Source organism: Melospiza melodia, chromosome 1 (assembly GCF_035770615.1).
Source record: "Melospiza melodia melodia isolate bMelMel2 chromosome 1, bMelMel2.pri, whole genome shotgun sequence".
NCBI lineage: Eukaryota > Metazoa > Chordata > Aves > Passeriformes > Passerellidae > Melospiza > Melospiza melodia.
This window is the reverse complement of record NC_086194.1, coordinates 9,516,336-9,540,400: the sequence shown is the minus strand read 5'-3', so window position 1 is coordinate 9,540,400 and position 24,065 is coordinate 9,516,336. Positions and strand designations below refer to the sequence as shown.

The 24,065-nt window shown below is 45.8% G+C and overlaps 1 protein-coding gene across 5 annotated transcripts in view; it reads right to left on the bottom strand.

Annotated features, from left to right (window-relative positions):
- Nucleotides 1–6,623: 6,623 nt before the first annotated feature.
- Nucleotides 6,624–24,065, bottom strand: part of DNAJB6 (DnaJ heat shock protein family (Hsp40) member B6) — a 58,161-nt gene continuing 40,719 nt past the window's right edge. For 3 of the 5 annotated variants that reach the window (XM_063182720.1, XM_063182842.1, XM_063182791.1), the window contains exon 9: nt 14,218–15,388. In XM_063182720.1, the coding sequence (XP_063038790.1) occupies nt 15,066–15,388 (323 nt within the window). In that variant the 3' untranslated portion in view covers nt 14,218–15,065. Of the gene's footprint in view, nt 7,262–13,712; nt 13,753–14,217; nt 15,389–24,065 lie in introns of those variants that run through there. The other 2 variants (XM_063182964.1, XM_063182897.1) reach the window with 2 other exon arrangements.

Here is a 24,065-nt window from a genome sequence, read left to right as displayed (position 1 = left end):
CATAATTGGGCTAGTGGAAACACCTATAGCTCTCTGCCTTTCTCAGCTGACACATCACAATAAAACATGATATGAGGTGACTCATTACCATCGTGTTCTATCACATCCATCTCATCATGCAACCTCAGACTTGCATTACATGAGCAGAATAATGTTTTCCTAAGAAACCATGATAGAAAAATCTGTGGTTCCAAGGGAAGTAATTTTACTGATTAAAGAAAATGCCACCACCAAACCTGAATCCTGCTGAGAAAAACAGGGGCTCAGGTGCACCCAAAAACCTCCTCCCTGTACATCCCAGCAGGGCTGTCTGCTGCAGCAGAGGCACAGCAGGCAGTGGTCACCCATCACCTGAGTCTGTGTCTGCACTCAGGGCAAAAACATATTGAGCAAAATTGCATTTACAGCAGACCTGGATCTGACCCAGAGCTGCAGAGCCAGACACACTCTGGGCTTTGACAGGTCCTGACACAACCTTTTGGGGGCTCAGCTCAATGAGCTGGTTTTGCTTTTGCGCTTTAGCTATCACTGTTTGCTGTCCTGTGCCCTCCCATCTCTCTGGGTGTTCCTTCCCTGACGTTTCCTCATAACTATTTCCCCAGACATTTAAGATTTCCCAGATGACGTGGATGACCCAAAAACCCAGTAAGTGAACGCTTGCACACAGCTGTCCCTGCACAAAATATGCTGATGGGAACAGGGAAACTCACAGCCCAGATTGCTTGGAAGGAAGGAAATACCTTCTACATATTGAACAAGAAGGGGTTGGCAGTGCAAAAGCCATTGCATTGCCACGGGCAGTGCTGCAGAAATCGGGGACACGTGGTGTGGCACCACCCAGGACTCCCAGCACTGCCTGCAGGGATGTGTCACTCCAGGAGCACAGTGCCTTCCCAAGGTCACTGCAGCCATCTCCCTGGCTGGCAGGGATCCCTCAGGCAGTGCCAGCTTTGTGTGGGAGCAGGCAGCCTGGCAGTGGCCACAGACCCCAGCCTGGGTGCTGGCCAGGCAGAGGCACAGACAGCGAACGCTTGGAGGAGCAATGAGTGGAGGCAGGAGCTGAGCCTGAGCCAGGAGGAGCACATCCCAAATGCTGCCAAGGAATGTCCCATGACGTGATTCCAGCTGAGGGGGAGGGAAGGTGTGTTGGGACCAGGCTCTGGAGATACCATCACTGCCATGAGCTCATGCATTCGCACCCAGAGCCTGTGAGAGCCTGGTGAGACTGAGGGCAGCAGAGCCTGGCCCCAGCTCTGCCCTTCCTGCATCCCAGGCTGTGCATGGCCCACTTCTCTTCCTGTCAGTGGAGTATTAGCAAGCTGATAGCATGCTACTCATGCTTGTCCAGATGGTCAGCACAATTTATGGAGCTGAGCCACTGTTTAACCATCTTTCCCCTTTCTGAGAGGGTGACCAAAGGCAGGAAATGCTTTCTGCAAGGAATGGCTCAATGTGCTGAACCTCTTGAGCCATAAAAGAGTTAACCAAAGGCTGGCATGAGTGTAAAATCACGAGTGCCATGGAAAAGGTGAGTGAGGACAGGTGGTGGGCAGTGGCTCTTCCCATGAAGGGATGGAGGAGGGGAGGAAGCCAAAGGAAGATGCAGGAGAGAATTTTAAAGCACAGCACCTATCTCATTACCCAGTGGAGTCACATGAGGAGTGCCTTGTCACAGGACAATGAGTATTGAGCAGCTTTCTAGGTTGACAAGTCAATGGGGGAAAAAAATACTGGTTAACAAAAAGGCCATTTCTGGATCCAGGAGCCTCTGACCCGCAAAGTGCCACGGCTGGGAAAACACTTTGGTGAGGTATAACACGCTCAGCCTGTTCGTGTGCTTTCCCCTAGGCAGCCACCATTAGTCACTATCAAAGACAGGACAGTGGGCCAGGCAGCTGACAGACAGATCCTTTTCATGGGCACAAAGGGTGACTCACAGCCCGGGGAAGGCTCCAGCGCGGGCACCTCCTCCCCTGGCGTCCCGCAGCGTGAAACCCGCGCTGTCACAGCATGGCAGGTTGGAGCTTGTGTCTGCTGCCAGGATCAAGCCAACCACCTGTGGTGAATGTCCCTTCCAGGAAGTGTGGGAACTGTTTTTTTAGTGCTTCAAAACCTCTCCTCAGTGCTCCTTCCCCTCCTTGGCTCTGAGTGTGCAGTCTGTTACAGAGGCTGCAAACCCTCTCCTGGTCTGACCTGGCAATATGCAACAGCACTGCTCATCTAAACATATTGAACTGTCCAAAAATGCCCCACATCTGAACTCAAAAAATCAGGCAGAAACACATATTTTATAGGTTTAACCCCATTACATTTGAGGGGTGTATGTGCATAAAAGCTTTGGTGTGATCCATGATTTTGCCATCTCGGTTTTCATCTCAAAAGCCTGGAAGTAAGCTTTGGTTTTTAAGTTAATTTTCCTAGCTGTAATCTCTAACACTGAAATAATGTAAAAAAAAACCATCTGCCATAGAAGACTTCATTAAATTTCAACCACCAGCAGCCTAAAGAACAAGCAAATTGCTCAGCATTGACCAAAGGATGAGCACTACCCAAACAAGGGATGGAAAAAATGACATCTGCTGTTTCAGTAGAAAGGTGCATGTGTGTGCCAATGGAAACAGACACTGAAGAGATGCAATCAGACATCCAACCACTGCAGTGAGGTCCCTTTCCCTCCTTGAAGACATCCTAGAAAATCCATGATTGCTTCCAGGCAGGTATTGAGGCGTTTCCCTGAAATCAAAGCATTCAGACTCATTATCAGCACAAGTGTTGTAATCTCCCTCTCACACTCACTTCTTACTTTTTGGGCTGGTTTTGCAGTGACAACATGAGGCCTTCAGGAAGAGGCAGGATCCTGCCTATGTCAAGTCTGGGATACTTGAAACTTTAGTTCAGGATATGCCAAATGGCATGGTCAGTCTCTTTTTGTCATGGTGAGAGCAGAACCTGCCCCATGCTTGGAAATGTCATCTCATGTCAGCTCAGCCACTTTGTAAATGCTTCACCCACTGTCAGGAGTTAACAGCTGGTGGCTAAGAGGGCACCAACAAGGTACATAACAAATCTGACACTTCCTAACGCCCCACCTAATCCTTTTTGGCTACAAGAGCTTGTGAAGAGACAAAGTGTGCTGACACAGGGCAGGTCAGTCGATCATAGCTCCAAAGATGAACTTTTACTGTATGTGGCTCTAAGTGCCCTCTTAATTCTCATCAACGGGGAGAAAAGTTCCCTTGCCTAGAGTTTTTAGTGCAACAGGTAGCAATGAGAAAAATTTTGCAATGAGTGGTAAAAAATCTCTTAAGAACAACTTCCCCCTTGGAAAGAAGAGAATTAAATATAGCTAATCATGGGCAAATGTGCCACCCCCACCCTCCCATCAATGTGTGAGTTACAGAGCAGCAAGGTGTTCTGTGGGCAAGGAAACGTGAGAGAGCCCTAAAATGTAAGCTCAGTTTGGACATAAATGAGAACTGTACAAGATAACCAGGTTCTGAAATGCAGGAAGGACTAACCTGTGCATCCAGGGAATCCTGTGCAACTAGCACACAAAACAATAGGGGAAAAATGGAAATTAATAGAATTCTTCACAGGTAGAATAAAACAATGACATTTGATATAGTAACAAGCTAATCCCACCACTTGATAGGCACCAGTTTGGTGGCACATGGTGGGGAACATTCCTGAAGAGCAAGTGGGTACAGGTCACACATTTCAAATGTGGTTGGGAAAACATGCTTACCTGATGATTATTGCACATTTTCTAGATATTTGACTCATCACCTTTTCAGTGTGTTATTTCAAGAAATACATACAAAGGCTCATGAGGTAGTTTGAAAATTGGGGAAAAGTGAAGTCTCTGTAAATGCAGCCAAGCCGACAGATGGAAACAGAGCTTTGTGTTACCTCTAGGAGCAGGATGTACAGGTCTGCAAGCTGCTCGTGAAGGTGGCACCAGCACGGAGTAGCTGAAAACTTGAAAAATACTTTTTTATCGTTCTGACACCTACACACTCTGAGAGCATTTATTTCAGGTCAAAGTCTTGCCAAATCTTGGTTCAAAGAGTAGACAGTGAACATCTCTGAAAGGTGTGGAAAAACAACTGAATTTAAACCATTTTCACAGTGGCAGCTTCCAAGTGAAGAGCAGGAACATTTATCTATTTGTTTGCAATTGTGTCCCCTTCCATTGCAAAACTGGGGCTTTTCCAGTGTTATCTTTTTAAGGAACACCTTTCTGTGTATCTCTCCTGTTACTCAACTGTTATCTACCCTAGTAAATGTATTTTCTTATGGATATATTTCAGGTCTTGGTATCTGCTCCATAAAGAATCATTTTGCAATTCATCTTATACATCACATCAGGCTCTGTATTTAAACTAGCTCTGTTTCTGTTCTCAGCTCTTCCACAGAAATACTGTGGGATGGGCAGGAATCATTTCCCAACTTTCACAATACATTTATTCACAGCCATTCTTGGGCCAGCATCATCTGTTATCAGTTGTGGTGTCTCACACCCACCTGCATTTTTTCCTACCCTGACACATATTTAAGTGTCCACATCATCAGGCAGCCTTCAGCTGTGGCAGATGGATGCACTGGGACACTGAACCATGTGCCTGCTCCTACAGACACAGCACAGCTCCAGGCTGACCTGGAAGCAGCACAGCCATGAACACAGTGCTACAGACACGCTACACTTGAACAGCTCCCCTTCAGCTAAAATCCGGAAATAATTGGGCTGAGAAAGGAGGAATAAGGCTCAATGGCCATGGGCTCACATCTCTTAATTTCCAGGCAAGCTCGGACAGATTCTGGGTAGTTATGGGAGAGATGACGCCCGTGCTTCCCTCCTCTGGGGACTCTGTTTCCCAGGAGTTTCTCCCAGGGCTGTAGGAGGCCACCTGTGAGCAGGGCAGCACCCTTCCAGTGGGGTGAGGATGCCTCTGTTGAGACAGGCTTTTCCTCACTAATTCAGAGCCTGCCTGCAGCTCTCCTAATTAATGCTGTGCCTGCCTCCATCGAGCCTGACACAGGGATTGAGTCAGGGAAATATTTATGCACCAAACCCCTGTCTGCTCTAACTCTTCAAGGCACATTCCTGATCTGGAGCCACTCTGTCCCATTACGTGAGGCTGCTCCCAGCACAGGGACAGCCCTGGGGAGACCAGCCCTGTGCTGGTGTCACCTCTCCCTTCCTCCACCTCTGCTGCTTTTCCAGAGCATGCACTGTGTCCCCAACAAAAAATGAGCAATAACAGCTTTAAACTAACATCTGTATGGGGGCATTTCTCCTGGAATATGGAAAGCAACCTAACCAGGATGCAGTTCAATGTTGTGCATTATCCAGGATGAATATTCCTTGCATGGCAAATGTGCAAGCTCTGCTTGAAGTATACACACACTCCTCATAGTGATGTTTCCAGCCAGAATGAACCCTCATTTTCCAGTATCAGCCATTTGACACAGGGACTGTATTGACTTGCTCATGGATTTAACAAAAGGAATTACCTGGAATGCTTGTGGGCGTTGTGTGAATGAGGACTGTCCCCCTACGCTTACAGCCTGAACTTTAATGGGAGTGAACCAGACAACTGATGCCAGTCTACAGCACAGTGCAAGAGGACAAAGCATAAAGGCAGATTTTCTTTATTTTTAAATATTAGTAACACTGCACAAAAAAGAAAAAAAAAAAAAAAAAAAGTGGTACTTAAGTGACAGAAAACCAGTACTCAGTCCTTATTTAATTTTAACCATAATTTACAGACCTTAAGAGAGTTCACAAATGGTTATTGTGTGTTATATGGTGCCTGCAGAGGGTTACATTGGGTAACTGAAGCTAAACCATTCAGATACCAGAGACACCAGAATTTGTTATATCAAACCATGCCAGAATGCAGACTTTAGCTTTTCTGTTTAGCTCCTCTCTTACACCATCATTATGTGCATTCCTGCATCTTTGAAACATTAGGATGAGTGAGTTTCTCCAGGAACTGTGGACTTTCAATATTGCCAGGTTTAAGGCTGTTACATCAACAACATATTGGCAAGAGGAAGACAAAAGAAACAAAACAAAACCATAAGCTGCTAACTCCTACCTGGAGGTTAAAAAAGGAGACAACACACTGACAAGAAACATGCAGGTGAATGCTTAAGGCAACAACAGAGGGGCTCTGTACACACTAAAAGGTTAAGAGAAGCAACGTGTCATGCACATGAGACGAGTATGGGAAGCAAGGAAGTCATCTTGCCAGGAAATATGTATTTCTTTTAAATCTAAGACATCTTTTCAAGCCAAAAAATGAAATAGTCCTGCAATAAAACTGATGCAAAATGCTTTCATACATAAAGGTATAAGTTCTTTGCAGAACAAGTTGATAAAATCAAAAACGGATGCTGAAAATACGTTTGTTATCTAAAACCTACTCAGGAGAAACAAAGAGCAGTTTTAAAGTAGCACTTGGATCATTTGTCTCTAGGTTCTGAAAATAAACTTTTAAAACAAGGAATGATTTCACTAAATGATTCATCAGGAGTCAACTAAGACTAAAGAAATCAGTAGGAGTGCTTACAGGAGACCATCATTACTTAAAATCAGAAAATATAACTTCAAGATGCAATTTAATATGAGGGAACATTTTATTAGGGAGAGAACTGCCCAGCCTGGGGGAAAAAAACCCAAAAACCCAACCATAAAAGTCACTTATTAATCTTACATAAATTACCCTATAAGAGCTCATGTCTCAGTCCCACTCCCAACAACATGAGTGAACAGGACTCTTCTTTCAACAGGCCTGATTTGACGCCAGTGACCAAACAAGCAGGTATTTGCCTTTTATATCCTACAAGACAAATAACAAACACTAGACTAGAGTTGCCTTAGTCCAAGGGAAGGAAGAGGTAAGAAATTCTGTAACTCTTTCCAATCTTCCAACATGACACAGTCTAACCACGACCTGCCTCGTCTGAATTCCCCAACCTGAACGGGCAAGAAAGCCACTCCGTGAAACTAAAAGGAATAACATAGTGCAATTTTAGTACAGTTTTAAACATGAGTCACTTCCTTGGTAGCAGTGTGAACAATCAAAAAATATACACAAAAAAGAGGTGTGCTCGAAGGTACATGAAGTTGTTGTCATTATTTTAAAGGTATTGGCATAGCAGAGAAGTCCATTTTAGTAACTCGCTTTGGTTGACTTCTTCTTCTTCAGTTCCTCTCTCTGCTTCTGCTTCCTCCTCTTGCTGCCTTCTTTGTATCCTGAGGAAACATGGCTTGTAAAACACTTTTCACAGCATTCACAGACTTTTCTCTCTAGCAAAAGCACATGTTCTCTGAATGGTTTAAAGAATATTAAAGAAAAGGTCTGGCTTCCTAATGTGTTGTTTTTTGGTTTTTTTTTAATTGCCATTTCCACTATATGCCCCATTCTACTGTATCCCTTACATAGGATAGAAAGAAAATATTACCAATCTTTGAAGTTTTAAAAGATCTGGAGAACTTTCAAAATACTTCAAAGCCATTCAGGAAAAGCTTCAAAATTAGAGCACATGCAAAACCAGAATAATTTTCAAAAAGGAAGCAATAAATAAGACTTATGCAGCAGGAGCAATTTAAGTACTGGCATTTCCTGCTCACAGTAGTCAGAGTTACCACTATATTTGCGTTTCCATTTTAAGACTAGGGAATGCCAAGAATCCTGAGTATATAAGAAGGTGCTCAGTGTTTACCAATATATGTTTTATATGCTGGTCATCAGCCTGCTCATGCTTAACTATGCACCACAGGTTATATTCAACTGCAGCCCCAATGGTGCATGAAAGCATTGAGTTCAAGCAACAATTATTTGCTACAGGTTCAGTAGGCACAAGCTTCCAGCCATGTGATCATCATTCCAATGGTTTATTACCCCCACAGAGATGTGTGTAAAACAGGTCTTGCTCAGCATCACACCTTTTCCTCCAAACTTGCAGTAAAATCAACTTGCTGGCAGACTTGCACGGGCAGTGAACTGTGTGAACCACCACATCTACCTGGGTGCACTCATAAATCTAAACTGAGAGCCAGTAAACATTTCCCTCAGACAATCACTCTGTGATGTTCTGAGGCAGCTGGAGGGATCTTTCAGCTCAGTGGTGCTCTGTCACTGGAAATCAGCACAGTCCAGTGGCCAGGGCAGGCACAGAGCAGAGCAGCCCCTGCAATCCGGCCGAGAGGCAGGGCTGGGAGTCAGAGGAATGGCTCTGTGGAAAGGCACAGCTCTGCCTCTATGGAAATCTATTTTTCTCCTCTGTCCTGTCAGTAGGCAGGCAGAGATGGCCCCAAGGGAGCAGTTTCACCAGTGCACCTGGTTCTTCATCAATTTTTCAATAGCAAAATTAAGATAGGAAAAGGAAGTGGTGGGAGGCCGGGGGAGCACAAAGCCACACTGTGGCTGCAGTTTGCTCCTCACCAGAGCTCCTCCCAAGCACAGTTAGAGATGTGCCCTCAGCAGAGCTGAAGTTCTTCAGTTTAAGTTTAAGACTTGGGGAGAAGCACAAGCTAAGTCTGTTGGCTAAAACCATTTGAGACATTACCAAAAGCTTAGAGGAAATACACTCATTGTAGCAACGGGAAACTGTTCTAGGTTATCACTCTAGCTCCTATGCTGTACCCACAGCATGACTTCATCTTTTGTAATTACCTGAGTCAAGGGGCAGGATATTTATTTAGAAATTGTGCCATGAGCGATCAGCCTGCACAAAGTTAGAGTGGAAACCAGTTTTCTTGTTTAAGGAAGAGAGGAACTGGTGGTGCTTAGCAGAATTGCAGATGACACTGGGTTTTCCCTGCACTCTGTCACCCCTTGAGCTAAACTCCTGTCCCTGTTCACTGTATGAACATCTCCTCACCAGGAACTCCATCCAGGAAGTTTCCTTCAACATCAGCCCCTTGGTCACCTGCACATCACCAAAAATAGGATCCTTTTGCATTCAGTTCACTGAGTAAGGCACCCATCCCTGAGGGACTCAAGCATTTCCCTGCTTTCCCACAAAGGAGGAGGAAAAGATGTCCTGATTCCTGAGAATCAGTCATCTGGGGGTGTTATTCAGAGGATTCCTCCCTTTACTGGAAGGAAAACCAGATTCATATCAGCTGATCAGAACTAGCTCACGTAATAACTATGAAACAATAACACAGATATTTGGGAAAGGATCGTTAAACCCTAGCAGGTACTAGCTTCATAATTTGTTTCATTTTTCATTCTCAAAACAGTGTCAGTATTTCTAAAAGGTTTCCACAATCAGGCATGATAGCATTTGATGCTGCTATTTTATATCATAATACTATTTTTTTTCCATTTTCTTCAAATGCTTGAGATTTTGAAAGCAATTCTAGCAACTGTTTCTTAAAAATACTGAGTCAATGTAAATTATGACTTGAAGTGAATACCACATAATTTATTGTCTTATAAATGAAACAACTCAAATGTTAAAATATTGTGGTATGAAGATATTTAGGCATTTGACAACATGGCCTCCTACCAGCCTCTGGCTTGATAAGGCTGAAAAGTGGAAATCTTTCAAGCGTTATCACTGACACACAGAAAGAGATTGCCCAAAGTAGGAGATAACACACAAACACAGAGTATTCCTCAAGAGAAAACTGCCAGGGCTTTTCTGTTTTGAGCCTGCTGTGATAAATAATTTCACTGTCTGCCATTTCCTTTTCTACCCCCACCTAAGAAGAGAGGATAGGTCAAACTTTGCCAGTCTGTTCCTCCAGTGATGCTGGGTGATAACAGCCAAAAACTTGATCCAAACAAGTGAAGCAGCTCCTAACATAAATAAGAATTGCACACTAAAGATGTAACCCTTCAGTGTCTATTTCACTCCAATGCTTCAACCAGCACTAATTAAAAGTATATTTAGCTGCCTTGGTTACAAGACTAGCCCCAAAGTCATGAGACAATAAAATCTGAATTAGAAAGCAGCAGCCCCGTGACTGATCAGTCTGCAGTGAGCCTGGAGAGCCGCCAGCATCCCAAAGTGTCCATAGAAACTTCCCATAGTAAGTGCCAGGCTGAACTGGCTCCAGCCAAACTGTGCTGGCCTTGGAGAAGGCTGCTCACATTTCCACCCTCAGCAGCAATCTTTAGCCACCCAAACTCTAGAGATGCCTCACGGGGCAGAGGGAGAACAGGTCGCCAAGAGCTTCACCAAGCTGTGACGTTTGGAAAACAGAGTCACTCAAATGCAGATAGAAATCTCCCTAAGTTGGGATTTCTTGCTTTTGTCAGCTGCCAGGGGCAGAGATGGGTGAAGCAAGAATCCACACCATTTGGAATTACACCTGCTTTACTGCTTGGATAATTCTTGTCTAAAACAAACAGCATCAGCTAACCCACTCCTTCCATGTCATCCCCTTCTCTCCTGCTTCAGGAAGAGCCATGAGGAGCACATTCAGGAGCTATTCCAGCTTTCATGAAGCTGCTGAAGGCTGAAAGCAACTTCCAGAAACACTTAGGTGCAACTCCTTCAACCATCACTCAGCAAGGACCCAAACAAACTGGGAAACTTCTCTGCTGTGTCCCAGATTGACTTTCCTTCTGGCTTTCTACTTCCCTGCCATCTGCACCTTCCAAAGTCATGAGCTGGTTCAGTCACTGGCTGTGAAACTCATCACATTCCTGGGTGGCAGCTGCAAGGGAGGCAAGCACATTGGGAGGCACAAGTGTCCTGGGGAAGACACTCCTACCCAGTGCATTTCTGGTATCCTGCTTCTTCCTGCCCTGCCCGACATCTGCCTGCCCTACCAGGATGCACAGAGTGGCCACGGGTCTGCCCCACCTTCCTTGTGCCAGCACAGGGCAGCGTAGGAGTGAGCAGAAGGAAACAAGGTGTTCAGTCACAGCTGACAATCAACACCCAGCATTGCTGCTGCTTGACCCACACCAGTGAGCAATAAAGGCACAATTTTTATAGAGGATTTGCCAGGGTGAAGACTTTGGAGGAGCCTCCTTCCAATTTCAGAGTGAAACATTGAGGCTGGGGTTGGGAGAGATTCACAATTTCTGCTTAAGTTCCAAAGAAAATGTTCTCCAAGATCTACCAACTTTTTGCTAAGACTGTGGCCTCCTTTCAAAGCATGGAAGCAGCCAAGTCCCCAACACCCACAGAGCTTTAAAAGGACAATGAGGAACTTTCAAGCTGGGTTCTTGTAGTGCTCTTTCTAATTTTCTGATCTTAGAAATCTCTCTCTCTAGTCAAAACAATAAACTGCTATTTCAAAGGCAGCTGGCTTACTTCTGAATTGCAGCCACCCTCTGTTATTTTATACTGACCAGACTCACACAGGCCATTGTAAAAATTCACCCCAGATCAGAGCTTGAGTATAATTTCATGTGTGACTCAATTTGCAATTACAACTTTGCACTTTCACATCCCCTCCCCTCAGCCTGAGCCACTGCCCAGCACCCAGCACAACCTGACCTACTAATTCCTCTCCTCACCCACAGCTCCTGCCTGTGCCACTGAGCATCCTGGAGAGGGAGCCTTCAGTCAAGGCCTGCGGTGGCAAAACATCCCACCCTGTCTAGGTATGCTGCTCCACTGTTCAATTGTCCACACTGTCAAATCCAAGGGGTGAGTTCTCCAGTTTCACTGGCCAACCTGGTGATGTAACCCCAGCTTTGATGTTTTAGGGGACTGAAAAGCTTTAGCAGCTTGCAGGGGCCTTCCTCTTCCTGCTTACTCACCACACCATTTGCTTTACCAATTCTGCCTAGAACTGCCACAAGAACAAACCAAGCCAGATACCACCTGTTTGACTCCTGTTAATTAGGGTAACACAGGCACTGAATGGATTTCCAAGGTGTTACTCCCAAATGGCAAGCAAAAGCTTGCAAGGCTCTGCAGCCATGGAAACCTTTCCACACACAGCCCAGCTGCCTTTGATGGGTAACAAGATAATGGATGGGTAACAAGATGATTTTGCACCAGCAGCCAAAACACCTTGAGTGAAGGCAGCTCTGGGCTAAACGTGGGGGCAGCCAGGCAGTCTCCAAATCCATCAGCCAGTCTCCAAATCCATCAGCCAGTCTCCAAATCCACCAGCCAGCCTTCCCAGCCCTGCCCCACACGGGTACAGCTGTTATCCCATCCCACTTGCACAGTTACAGCCAGGGGATGTGGGGCAAAGGGAGGGAATACTCCATCTCTGCACCTCCTCATGTATTAGAATTCCACAAAAATCAGTGGCTTTGCTTTCCTTTCTCTTTCCTGTACATGCCCAAAAGGAAGTTTGTGATGGAATTATAAAGTAATTAGTTTGGATAACAAAGCACATCACTGTTACTGGTTAGTAAAGTGTAATTCAGGAAACTGCACATTGGTAAAAGGAACAGAGACTGAATTAAAGATGAAATGAACTACAAACAGCTCAACTTTCCAGCAGAGGAAACCATGCCAGGAAAGGATCAAGATTAGTTAAGCTAGTTCTTTTAGAGTGGTTTCCTCTTCACAGATGCCAGCAGATGAAAATGTAGCAAAAAAATAATTATTAATGTTGTAAGTTGTAGGTTAATGCAAGCTATTTCTTTGAAAAGGAAGAGCAAACCTTGCAATATTATCTTCCAAATAATGAAATTTGTATCATATTTTTTTTGCCATTTAAACAATTAAACATTTCAATCATTCTTGCTGGATAAAGGTGAAAACTCTCAAATCCAAAGCAGTAGTTTTTAAGGGGTAGTTACCACTACCTCTGGCATTAAGAGCTGCCATCCCCAGGTCTCTGCTGGCATTAGCACCACTTTGCACAGTCAGCTGTATATCACACTATCAAGGAGCACATCAATTGTGGTGTCTGAATTCTTATTTCAAAAATTCCTTTTTGGAGCTAGAGAACTGTTTGATATATGCAGCAACTTCAGAGCACGAGAGGTGAAATTTTATTCTAAAAGGCCATTATGAAACCGAGAACAGTTTCCAGAGCAATTTCTACTAAAACACAAAGCATCCATGGTAGATGGAGAATTAAATTAAACTCTCAATTTTTTTGTTAAATACCCAGTGTGATAACTGGCAATCCTGACTAAGGAGAGGATTCATCTCACCTCTGGATATTGCCAGTCTAAAGGAGCTGGCCAGCCTTTCCTCTTGGGCACTAGAGAGATGCCACTTCCAGAGGGATTCCCACCACATAGTCAAGATTAAACCTATCCCCTTCTCCTTCATTTAAATTTCCTACAGACTTACAAACCAAAACTCAAACAGTCCCATTCTCAAAGCTGGGAAAAGAAAACCACTTCACTGCAGGTGAATCATCAATGACTGAGGGTCCGCTTGAGAAGCTCCAACTGGGACAACATCTAAAACTGCTGCGTGGCCCTGCTGTCAAGAACCCCACACTGGTGGTGGCAAAAACAACTGATTCAAGGTGGAACTGCACCTGGATTGAGGCCATTGAACTCAACTGTTTCCCAGTGAGCTGGGAGGGCTTTGGAGCAAGGCAGAAAGGATGCCATTCTCTCCCGCCGCCGGCCCGTGTAAGCTCGGCAGTGATCGGTGAGGAGCCAAGCGAGCCGGGCGCTCTCTGCAATCACAGAGCTGTGCTGGTGAAGCTGCTGGCTGGGCAAGGCACTCAGCAGAGGTGAACACCCATGAAGGGAAATGGCATTTCTGGCCAGGGCTCGTGCACACACTCCCCAGGGAGGGATTGAGACACTCACGTAGGTTTTTATGACTGACTCGACCAGTCCTTCAGCAGCCCTGTCCATCAGAGGAACAGCAGGCAAAATATTTAAAGCAACAGTAAAATCTTAGTCTTACTGCAATCAAGTTTTCACCCTGAGTCTGTTTTGGCAACTCACAATCTACTGGTAAAAGAGAGCATTTTGTGATTGCACTAATACTTCTGGAAATTAATTTTAATTGCAAACTTGTGCGTCTTGGAGCATAAATAAATTCACAGCAGAAAGACCTAAGCAATCTTAAAAATTGCTCCAAAAATTGCACAGTGCGTGTCAAACTCAGCTGCTCCTTGGAATCCATTGCAAAATATTGTGATTGCAGAGGCCCTTGTGTGTCCAAAGGCAGAGCCAAGGTTTTGTTTTGCCAGCCACAGACACAGGAGACCAAACCTGTAGCCCTGGCATGGGAGGCTTCAGCCCAGAGGTTACATTCGGGCCTCTAACTTTTTGCCTTTTTTTTAAAAAAAAAAAGAAAATACTCAACTTGGTCATCTTTAAAGACACAAACAGCAACTTGTCAGGAAGATATTAATCTAAATTGTTCTATTTTTTCAATGTGCCATCTATCATAATATCCTTAGGCCTTCCATACAAAAGACATTGTTGGGTTTAAAGGCTCATAAACACATTGGTAGTTGGTATAGCACTGGGAGCACATGAGCACCTGTTTTGGGATACAGTGCATATTTTTCATGTGCTGTGTTTACCCTGAGAAGCCTCATAGGCTCACACTTCCCAGCACTTCCCCTGATTTCACACTACTGAAAAGGGTCCTTGCTTTGGGCATCCAAGTAGAAAGGCATCTTTCACGTATCAGAAAAACCTGTCCTTGCAGTCCTGGATGATCTCTGACCACAGGTTCCAATTAAATCAAGTAATTACAAGGACTTCATTGTCCAAGATAGCCTCTGGACTACATTGCCAAAAAATTACAGACTGGAAATATATCAAAGGACTAATTACTTCCAAAAATAACCCGGACAACTGCCACGTTGCCACGTTTGCCTGAACGTTCTCAGCCTCCTCTATTAGGATCTAGTTGACTAAAACTGCAGCTTCCAGAAATAGTATCAACTTGCTGAACTTCTCCTTAGACAAGGAAGCCAAGCACAATTTAAGTAAATGAATGTGCAAAGTACTGTGATGAGTTAACCTCTAAAATGCCTTCACTTTTAACAACAAAGAGCACAGGCACTTCAGCAGCACAACAGTATTTGCCCTGGATCCTTAAATATCTCAGGGCGTTAGTGAATCTAGGCTAAATGGAAGATCAGAGCTAAAGCAGGATGAAGGCAAACAAGCTGCTGTTTATTATCTACCAGGGCACTAACATTAAGTCAACACACAGCACCAACTTCTTGCATGGCTTTTTGCATGGCTTTTTGCATTTGGCTTTTGACTATGTGATGGGTCCTTCTCTGCACCTTTCTCACCAACATGCTTGTGCACACCTGATAAATAAATAGGGGTCTCGAAGCTGCTCATAACGCGGCTCTTGTCCTGCTCTTCCAGCTCATCACTACTGTAATGTGCGAAGCGGGGCGAGCTGCCAGGCTTGTGGGGCTTCAGCAGGCGCAGGTTGCTGGGCTGGGAGGGCAGCGCGTGTTGTCCTCTCCGTCTGCACTCCTCGGCAAAGGCTTCTTCATCTGCCTCCCCTGCAAAAAGCAACAGAGGCAAGAAAGGTGAGCTGCACCCAGAGTGAATGCATTTAGCCTGGAATAAAAGCCCTCGGAAATGGGCTGGGCGTTAGGGGTCACTAAGCTCATGTCTTGGGTGTGGTTGGTCACCGACAATCCTGGGTGTCTGCGGACTGGGGAGTGTCTGGAGCAGAAAGCTCCATCAGCGGCACCCAAAAAGTCCACGAGATATGGTGACTTGGGGGCCACTGTTCCCTTTTCCCAAAGGGCAGGGTGAGGGAGCTGAGCACATGGCCCTGGACAGGATTTCTGTGCAGAGCTTGTCATCCCATCCCACCTCACCTGGACTGTCCTGCTCAAGGAAAAGGTAAAGGGAAAGGAGAGATCAATACCCAAGCTGGCTACAGGGGTGGTGGGACAAGAATTAAGCCAGCATGGGTTCAGAGGGGCCAGATGTTGGACATCACAGCTGGAAGGATGGTGGAGATGTGTGATGGAACACATGAGGACAAGAAATCATGTTGAAGCTGTGAGAGGTAAACACGGCCCAGGAGCAAGGCAGGCACACACAGCACAGGCCAATGCACACAATGGAAATAAAACCCAACGTTTGCAAAAAGTGGCATGAAAGATGAGATACTCCTGTCATACTCATGCTGTGTTGCAGATGATACTTTCCTTTGCTGCAGAAACTGTAACAGCACCACTGCTGCAAAGCAGAGAAATCAACTACATAACACACAAAAAACCCAGCAAAACCACACACTGGAAAACAAACAGATCCCAAAAAGTCAACAAAAGATGTTCAGCAGGGAAAATAAGGGGGGCAGGGGAGAAAGACTTGGAACAAAGGTGTGTACCACATTTGTCTCTTAAAGGCTTTTTAAAGTTTCATTAGTTCAATTACTTAAGTACTTCTAATAGAGCTGATGAAATATGGCATCATTTTATTTTCATCAAAAGTGGTGTGTCATATTCTGGAAGTTTTTCCTGGGATGTGGCCGGCATCAGCTGCTCAGGGAGGGGTGTGTGCTCCCAGCTAATGCGTGTGCTCTTAGTTCATGGCTGGAAAATGCTTTGAAGATGAAGGAGGCTCCACGTACGCAGGACGGGACAGAGCAGGAACCCCCACTTTGTGTGTGCCCCTCCCAAACACAACGGGCTGCATTGTCTTTACCTTGTAATCCTACACCGGGAGATGCTTCTGAGGGCATGAGGAAAGGGAGGCAAGGTGTGTTTAAAAAGTCATTTCACAGTGCATTTCACAGAGGCCCTGCAGCAGAGGAGGACTCGAGCACACCATGGGCTGCGCTGGGGTGTCAGCAGAGGAGGCTCCTTCCCGAGTGGTCAAATGCCCATCCCCACCCCAACACTGCTGCTTTTGTACCCTGGAGTCCCCCACACTCCAAAGGCACAAGCAAACACCACAGAAACACCAGTGATGGCAGGACAAGGATTCTGCATTTAGTCTCTGCCTGCCTGCATCAGGCCAGTGTAAAACCCTGTGTAAGGTTCTCCTTGCAGTAGGAGAGGGCTGTGTAAGGCTCTTGCAGTAGGAGAGGGCTGTGTAAGGCTATCCTTGAAGCAGGAGAGGCTGCCAGGGTGGCACCACGACTTCAGCAATGAGAGGCAGGGAGAAAGGAAAAGCTCAAGGAAGGCCAGATGCAGAACTGCCATCATTACCCATAAGAGGTCACAGGATTTTACACACTGTACAAACAGCACTGAAGAAGGTATCAGGCTGATGATACCTATGGAGATAAGCCCATAAAATGCCAAGACTAAGAAAAGAAAGCACATGGAACCTGTTTACATCAGCTGCACATACAAAAACCAGTCAAGAGAGTTCACTTCCTAACAAATTACAGTGCACCAGAAATAGGAGATCCCTCCTCTCCCATGGAAACACAGTGCATGGATTTCTTTTTCATGTGCAAAGTTCTGCTTAATGTATGTTTAAAATTTATATTCACAGATAGATGCAGGAATGGGAAACATGCTGAGGGCACCCTTGAGGCTCTGGGTGTGTTTGTGCATCACAGAGCCATCCCAGCCAGGCACGCTCACACAGCTCCTCAGCTCTGGGCTCAGGGAACCCGCACAACCTCTGCAATCACAGAACTCTTCAGCTGCAAGGAGCCTTTAAAGCTCAGCTGGTCCAACCCTCCTGTAATAAGCAGGGACATCTCCCACTAGATCAGGGTGTCTCAGGGCCCCATCCAAGCTGACCTTGAATGTTTCCAGGGATGAGACACCTACCAGCTCCCTGGACAGCCTGTGCCAGTGTTTTACCACCCCCACTGAAAACATTTCATTGTTGTGTCTAAGTCAGCCCTCCTTCAGTCTAAAACCATTACCCTGGGTCCTGTCACTACAGGTCCTACTAAAAGGTCTGTTCTCATCTTTCTTATTAGCTCTCTTAAAGAAATTGAAAGGATTAAATCCATCCTGATCATCTAACAGAGTCCTTCAGTCTTCTATATCCCCAAAGCAAAGGCAAATTTTAGTTCAACAAAATTGCCCGAACTTTTCCCTCCTTATGAGTTGTGGGAGAGCACGATGGCACCAGAAATTAGTTAAATAGTGCAACATCACATCAGCTGTGATTTAAACGCTGAATTGACTGCAGTGCTATGCATGGCATGAGCTGTCACATCTTCCTCTGATCATCCACCTTTAGCACACCTGGCACAGCAAAACTGAAGTGGGATTTGCATCACCTGTTCTCTCCTGTTCTACATACTTGAAACGTTGAGCCAGACAGAACCACTGCAAATAGAAAACTCGACCAGAATTTACTCTGGGAGAAGTCAGCCACAAAGGACATCACCGCCAAAAAAGTGCTTAAATTCTGCAGGAGCTTTGTCAGCAGTGATGTTTGTCCTGGAAATGGCTTTTAGGAAGAGAGCAGGTATTGGGGATGGGGGCTGGGTGTGGAACTCCTGAGTTCTGGGCAGGAATATCCACCCAAGGAGCTGGGTGTGGAATTCCTGAGTTCTGATCAGGAATATCCACCCAAGGAGCACCTTCCAGGAGTGCTCAGGTTTCAAGCAGCCCTCAGCTCCCCCAGCACCTCCTTCTTGCCATCCCCTGCTCCTCCACACCCACGTGAGAGCCTGGGCAGCCGGGCTGTGACCCCAACAGGGACTCAGGTTAAAAATAACCCTTTTGCCAGCTTATTTTTAGCCCAGCTCAGGGCCTGCAGCCAGCTCAGTGCAGCTGCCCCAGCTGGGGCAGGGAAGGGGGGAATTTTTGAGGACAGCTGGAATCAGCATCCAGGTTACAGTGTTAAGCAAAGGATCTTATTCTACTAATGCAAATAATAATTAAAAACCTAGCAGTTGCGTCACTTGCAAAACCAGTTTGGAGAAGTTACATTTCTAAGAGTTAGTTCTGAAAATTACTGATTTGGCAGTACCAGTAACATTTAAAAACAATAATTAAGATTTGGGTTTGTGCTGCAGCAGAGAACTGCAGCTTCCAGGGAAGAAAAAACCAAACAGGAGCTGCAGCATCCTAAAAAGCTGTGTTGGGGCTAACAGCTAGCAAGAAGGGCTGGGGAATAACTCCTCACAGCAAAGAGGAGCTGCATGGCAGTGGCAAACAGGGCTCCTTGGAGCTGGGATAAAACAGCAGAGGGCAATCTCGGCTGTCCCAGCGGAACAGGCGATGCCAGCCCGCGCTTGGGCGGTCACACGGGGACTTTACAAACCTGTCACAAACCTGGGCCTGGTGGGGGCCTAGGGGAGCCCCAGCTACACCAAAGGCTCTGTGCGTGATCCTGGACATTTGTCTTAGCACAGTCTGGTGACTTATAATAGAGCAGTGTCCTGGGGTGACTTTATGATGCTTGAATCCCCAATTGTCTGTTCTGTTTATGCTGTATTATATTCTATAATGCTATATTATATTCTATCTGCTATATTATATTCTGAGGATGACACACAGGAATATAAACAGTGGCAGAGACATGCAGATGAGTGTGACCGTGTTCACAGGGGTCTTAGGATGAGGGAAGAGATGAGCATCTGGCTCCATGTTTCAGAAGGCTTGATTTATTATTTTATTATATATATTATATTAAAACTATACTAAAAGAATAGAAGAAAGGATTTCCTCAGAAGGCTGGCTAAGAATAGAATAAGAAAGAATGGTAACAAAGGTTTGTGGCTCTGCTCTCTGTCCGAGCCAGCTGACTGTGATTGGCCATTAATTAAAAACAACCAACATAGGCCAATCAAAGATCCACCTGTTGCATTCCACAGCAGCAGATAACCATTGTTTATGTTTTGTTCCTGAGGCTTCTCAACTTCTCAGGAGGAAAAATCCTAAGGAAAGGATTTTCCACAGAAGATGTCTGTGACAGGTGAGTTGGGACAGGTGAGTCCCAGAGCACTTCACAGTCCTGCACAGGCTACCATTATTATTTTGTGTTACATTTAAGTAATGTCCCTGTATGTCCAGGAACTGAACTGAAATCCTAGCAGGAATCAGCAGTAATTAATGGCAAGACATTAATGACAGAAGTATGCTGAACAAACCAGGGTAAACATCCTGAGGAGATGGAGCTGCTGATTTGCATTTACCAGCTCACTTCCCACACTGCTGCCTGCTGTGCTCTTACACACCACACCACAGAAATACACCTGGAATTGGGGTTTTCCCCTCTATTATGAAATAAAAAGCAGGTGCAGCAGTTGGCTCAGGAAAGGAACACTCCCCTGAGGCCACAGGCACCAGAGAGCCCCTGGTGCCTCAGGCAGCATCAGGAGATGCAGCTGGTGAGGGACATGGGGCTGTGTCCAGTGACACCACAGCTCCCAGCTGAGCTCCTGCCCCTAGGGATTGGCTTGCAGGAAGCTTCCTCCACCCAAATCTTCTTTAAAGGATGGCCTGCAATGTGTCTTTCTAATCCTTCAAGACTCAAAAGTTAAGGGGCAGTGTAAACTCAGAGCAAGGCATCATATTGCTGCTTCAGCCAGTCTGGGGCTCCCCTGAGCTGGTCCTGATGCAAGCTGACACCACAAAGAGTGCAGAAAGCTGGGGAGGAAGCTTTTCTTGAATTTCTCTCCCCCTCTTGTTACAAGGGTTTGGAATTTACCCCGTGCTCACAGAGAACCTGGAGTTTCTGATGACTCACCACATCCGCTGCTGCTGCAGAGAGCTGAACTGCAATGGAAGGAGCAATCAAAAGTGAAAGAGAGAGATCCCCACTTAAACACATTTATCTGAAGTCGTTTGCACTGTGATCTTTGTAATCTGTTGATAAGATTTTTCTACCCATGTACTTTTCCATTGTTACAGCAGGTCTGGTATTAATATTTACCTTGGCAGAAGCTACCAGTGTTCTTCCTAGACTGAAGTCCACCAGTTGCTGGGAAATCTCAGGATTTACAGGAACCAGCTCAACCTGAGAACTCATCTAACAGATCTGTCCACAGGCCTGGATTACCCTGGGCTGAAAAAATCCTGGAGAACAACTGGATCTTCTGTTTCTTATGAAATCTAATGTATGATAGCACAGAGAAGACAGCAGGAGACCAAGTGACTCTACCAAAACACAGAATTTAGGGGACCACACCTTGAAAGTTGTTTTCATAAAGTTGCCAAATCATCAGGTTTTTTTAATTCCTGTTGGAAACTACAGATGCTCATTATAAAACACCCAGCCCAGGGTATTTTCCAAAACCACGTGCACACACACACCCCTCACCTCTCCTGAAACTGTAGACAACATGCTCAGCCAAGAAAATACTCCCTCACCATTACTAGAGGCTATGTTGAGCAAGTTCTTCTGATTAATTGGTCTTAAACCTGTTTCTAAATGCCAGGAAACACGAACACAGTGACGCTCAGCAGGAGTTATAAAACCCTCCTTCAGCCTGGGCTCTCTTGGGTTTGTCAGACTCGACAGAAACCAAAATTTGCATTGAGCCCTCTTTGGTAAACGTCTGAGTTTGACAGTGACAGCCCTTAAAAATCTCCCTCTTGCTATTTGATGTGATGCTTCCAAGAAAAAGCAGCCATTTTAAAACCCTCTGATTTAAAAGATGCACATAGTTTTGAAAGCTGAAAGAGCCTGAAGTCACTCAGAAACTATCCAGGGAATGCTGGAGCAGCTGCCCCATCTGCACCATCACTTTTGTAAACTGTAGAGGGAGTTTATTTCAACAGTGACGTTTATCAGCCAAAGCACAGGGCAAACAACGAGGTTTTGAGTCAGCTCACAACAGATCAGTGTCTTTCACCAGTTATTGGCAATCATTTAACTTCCAGAGCAAATGCACTGGGTGTTACAGAGAACACAAGGTGATTCAGGGTTTCCTGGTGTCTGTCTGAGACTCCTGTCCTGCAGAATCCAAGGAAATATTTATCCAAAGTGGTGCCTGGAGTGCTCAGCTGAGTAGGAACTGAAGATGCCAGCAGCTCCCAATGCCTGCCCTGCAGAATCCTGCTCCAGTGTCCCACTCCCTTCTCTCACATCCTGCACTGGCTCTGACAGCTCAGCTCCCTCAGCAGCGATGGCACTGCACTCTGATGTGGGTTATGTCTCCCTGCTCCAACCCAAAAAACTCATATTAAGTTTATAATTAGGGGATTTGGGCTGGCCTTTCCCAGGCCAGGACCAGCACTGCTATCTCGCCTGCCATGCAAGCCAGGCATTTCCTGCCAAGGGGGAAAAAAATCCAGAAGTGGCAGGAGACAGCAGGGGAGGTGGTGGCAAAGTCCTGGGAAGTGCTGGAAAAACAAGGGTGTGGGATTTGGGAAAAGGAACAGGCTGATGGAGTGCTATTTCTGTGCTGGAGAGGCCTGGCTGCAGCACCTCCAGTGCCCAGGGAAGGGCAGGGCTCAGGGCAGATTTCTGCTCCGTGCTGAGCCACCCTCTGCCCTCCTGGCTTTAACAGCTGGCAATGGACCTGCTCCTTTCATTTCTGCCCTCCTCTTCATCTCCAGTGCCAGCTCCCACTGCTCCTGCCCAGCTGTGGCACAGACCAGGGCAGGGAAAGCCCCACACTGGGTTCTCTCACCCTCCCTGCCCTGCAGCAGCTCCCTTAGACAGTTGCAACTTTAGATTTTCCTTTTTTTCTTTAGGTGGATTTTACCTGCCACCCCACCCACACCCAAGAACCCCATGATATCCTGCACCCAGCTCAGCGTGTACCAACATGAATCCTGCATTCCCAGCACATCACAAGCTACTCAAGGCTCATTTCACCACAAAGATTCCCCAGTCTGCAACAAACTGGTAAAATAAAGTGAGTTTTCAGCACACACCAACCACAAGGTGCTGCTTTGGAAGGAAATGTGGTCATGCTGTTCCCCATGGTGGCCATCAGGGATCAATGGCTGCAGCCACTCCTGTTGGACCAGGGGCTCTGGAGCCTGGCCCAAAGAGAGGGAGCTGCTGGGAGAGCCTGGAGTTACCTCCTCCTGCCAAAACTTCCTCACCAGAACCTTTGAAAGCCCAATGAATTGGTCCTGCATTGTTTCTGGGGCAGGAGAGAAGGCACAGGCTGAGCACACCCAGCTTTCTGCAGCTATTTTCCTTCTGTTAAAGCACACCAGGGGCATCCATATGGACAATCCAGTTGCTCTCATCTTAAAGATCTGGGATGTTGGAAATGCAAATGGCAGGAGGTAACAACATGAATCCTCACGTTTCCAGCAAGCAGAGAGATGACCCAATTTGCATGCTCAAAGGGAATTTTATTAATTTTAAAAGATTTTATCAAGCAGGGGCCTTTTATTCAATTCTGCATGAATTTTGAAAGGAAGCAAAGAATGAGGAATGAGCTGCACAGCTTGACATATATAAATACAAATTAGCAAGATTTCAAGCTCAGAGCTTGACCAAATGGACCTGATTTTTAAACAGCAATCAAGATTACTTAAAAGATTATATTTTCTACACTCTTCAGGGTCATGTCAGAGGTCTACCCCAGTTTCCTGCAAGTCTCATTGCACAGCACTACACTGAAGTGCCCAAACCCCTTTAACATCCTATACCAGGGGCTCCTGCTCTTGGGGTTTCTCTCTCCAACACAAATCATGGCTGAGGTGGATTTCAGAACACTGTACCTCTGTCTGTCTCTTACATGCCTCCTCTTCCTCCAGAATTGTATCACTGACATCAAGTTCTTTGATTTGGTTTGATACTGCAAGGGCAGACAGTGATAGGACAAGGGGGAAATGGCTTTAAACCATTGAAAGGGGCAGGTTTGGATTAGATATTCAGAACAAATCTTTACTGTGGGGGTGGTGAGGCCCTGGCACAGGTTGCCCAGAGAAGCTGTGGATGCCCCATCCCTGGCAGTGCTCAAGGCAGGTTGCACAGGGCTCTGAGCACCCTGGGATGGTGGAAGGTGTCCCTGCCCATGGCAGGGGATCAGAACTGGCTGAACTTTAAGATCCCTTCCAACTCAAACTGTCCTGAAACAAAGAGGGGTTTTTTATCTCAGCTCTACTTCGACCTCAGACAGAAATCCCCGTGGGTTTCATCTCTGCCATGAGGAAGCCTCACAGCCCAAGTTTCACTTTGAAATTGTATTTGAAGTGCAAACCAAAATCCTACTGAGGAAAAAAAAAAAAAAAAGAAACCAGTTCTCATAATGAAACTTAATACTCATTACTAGAGGAAAACAAAGAAATAAAAATTCCACAGTGCAACTGCATGCAGCCCTGCCAGGTCCTCCAT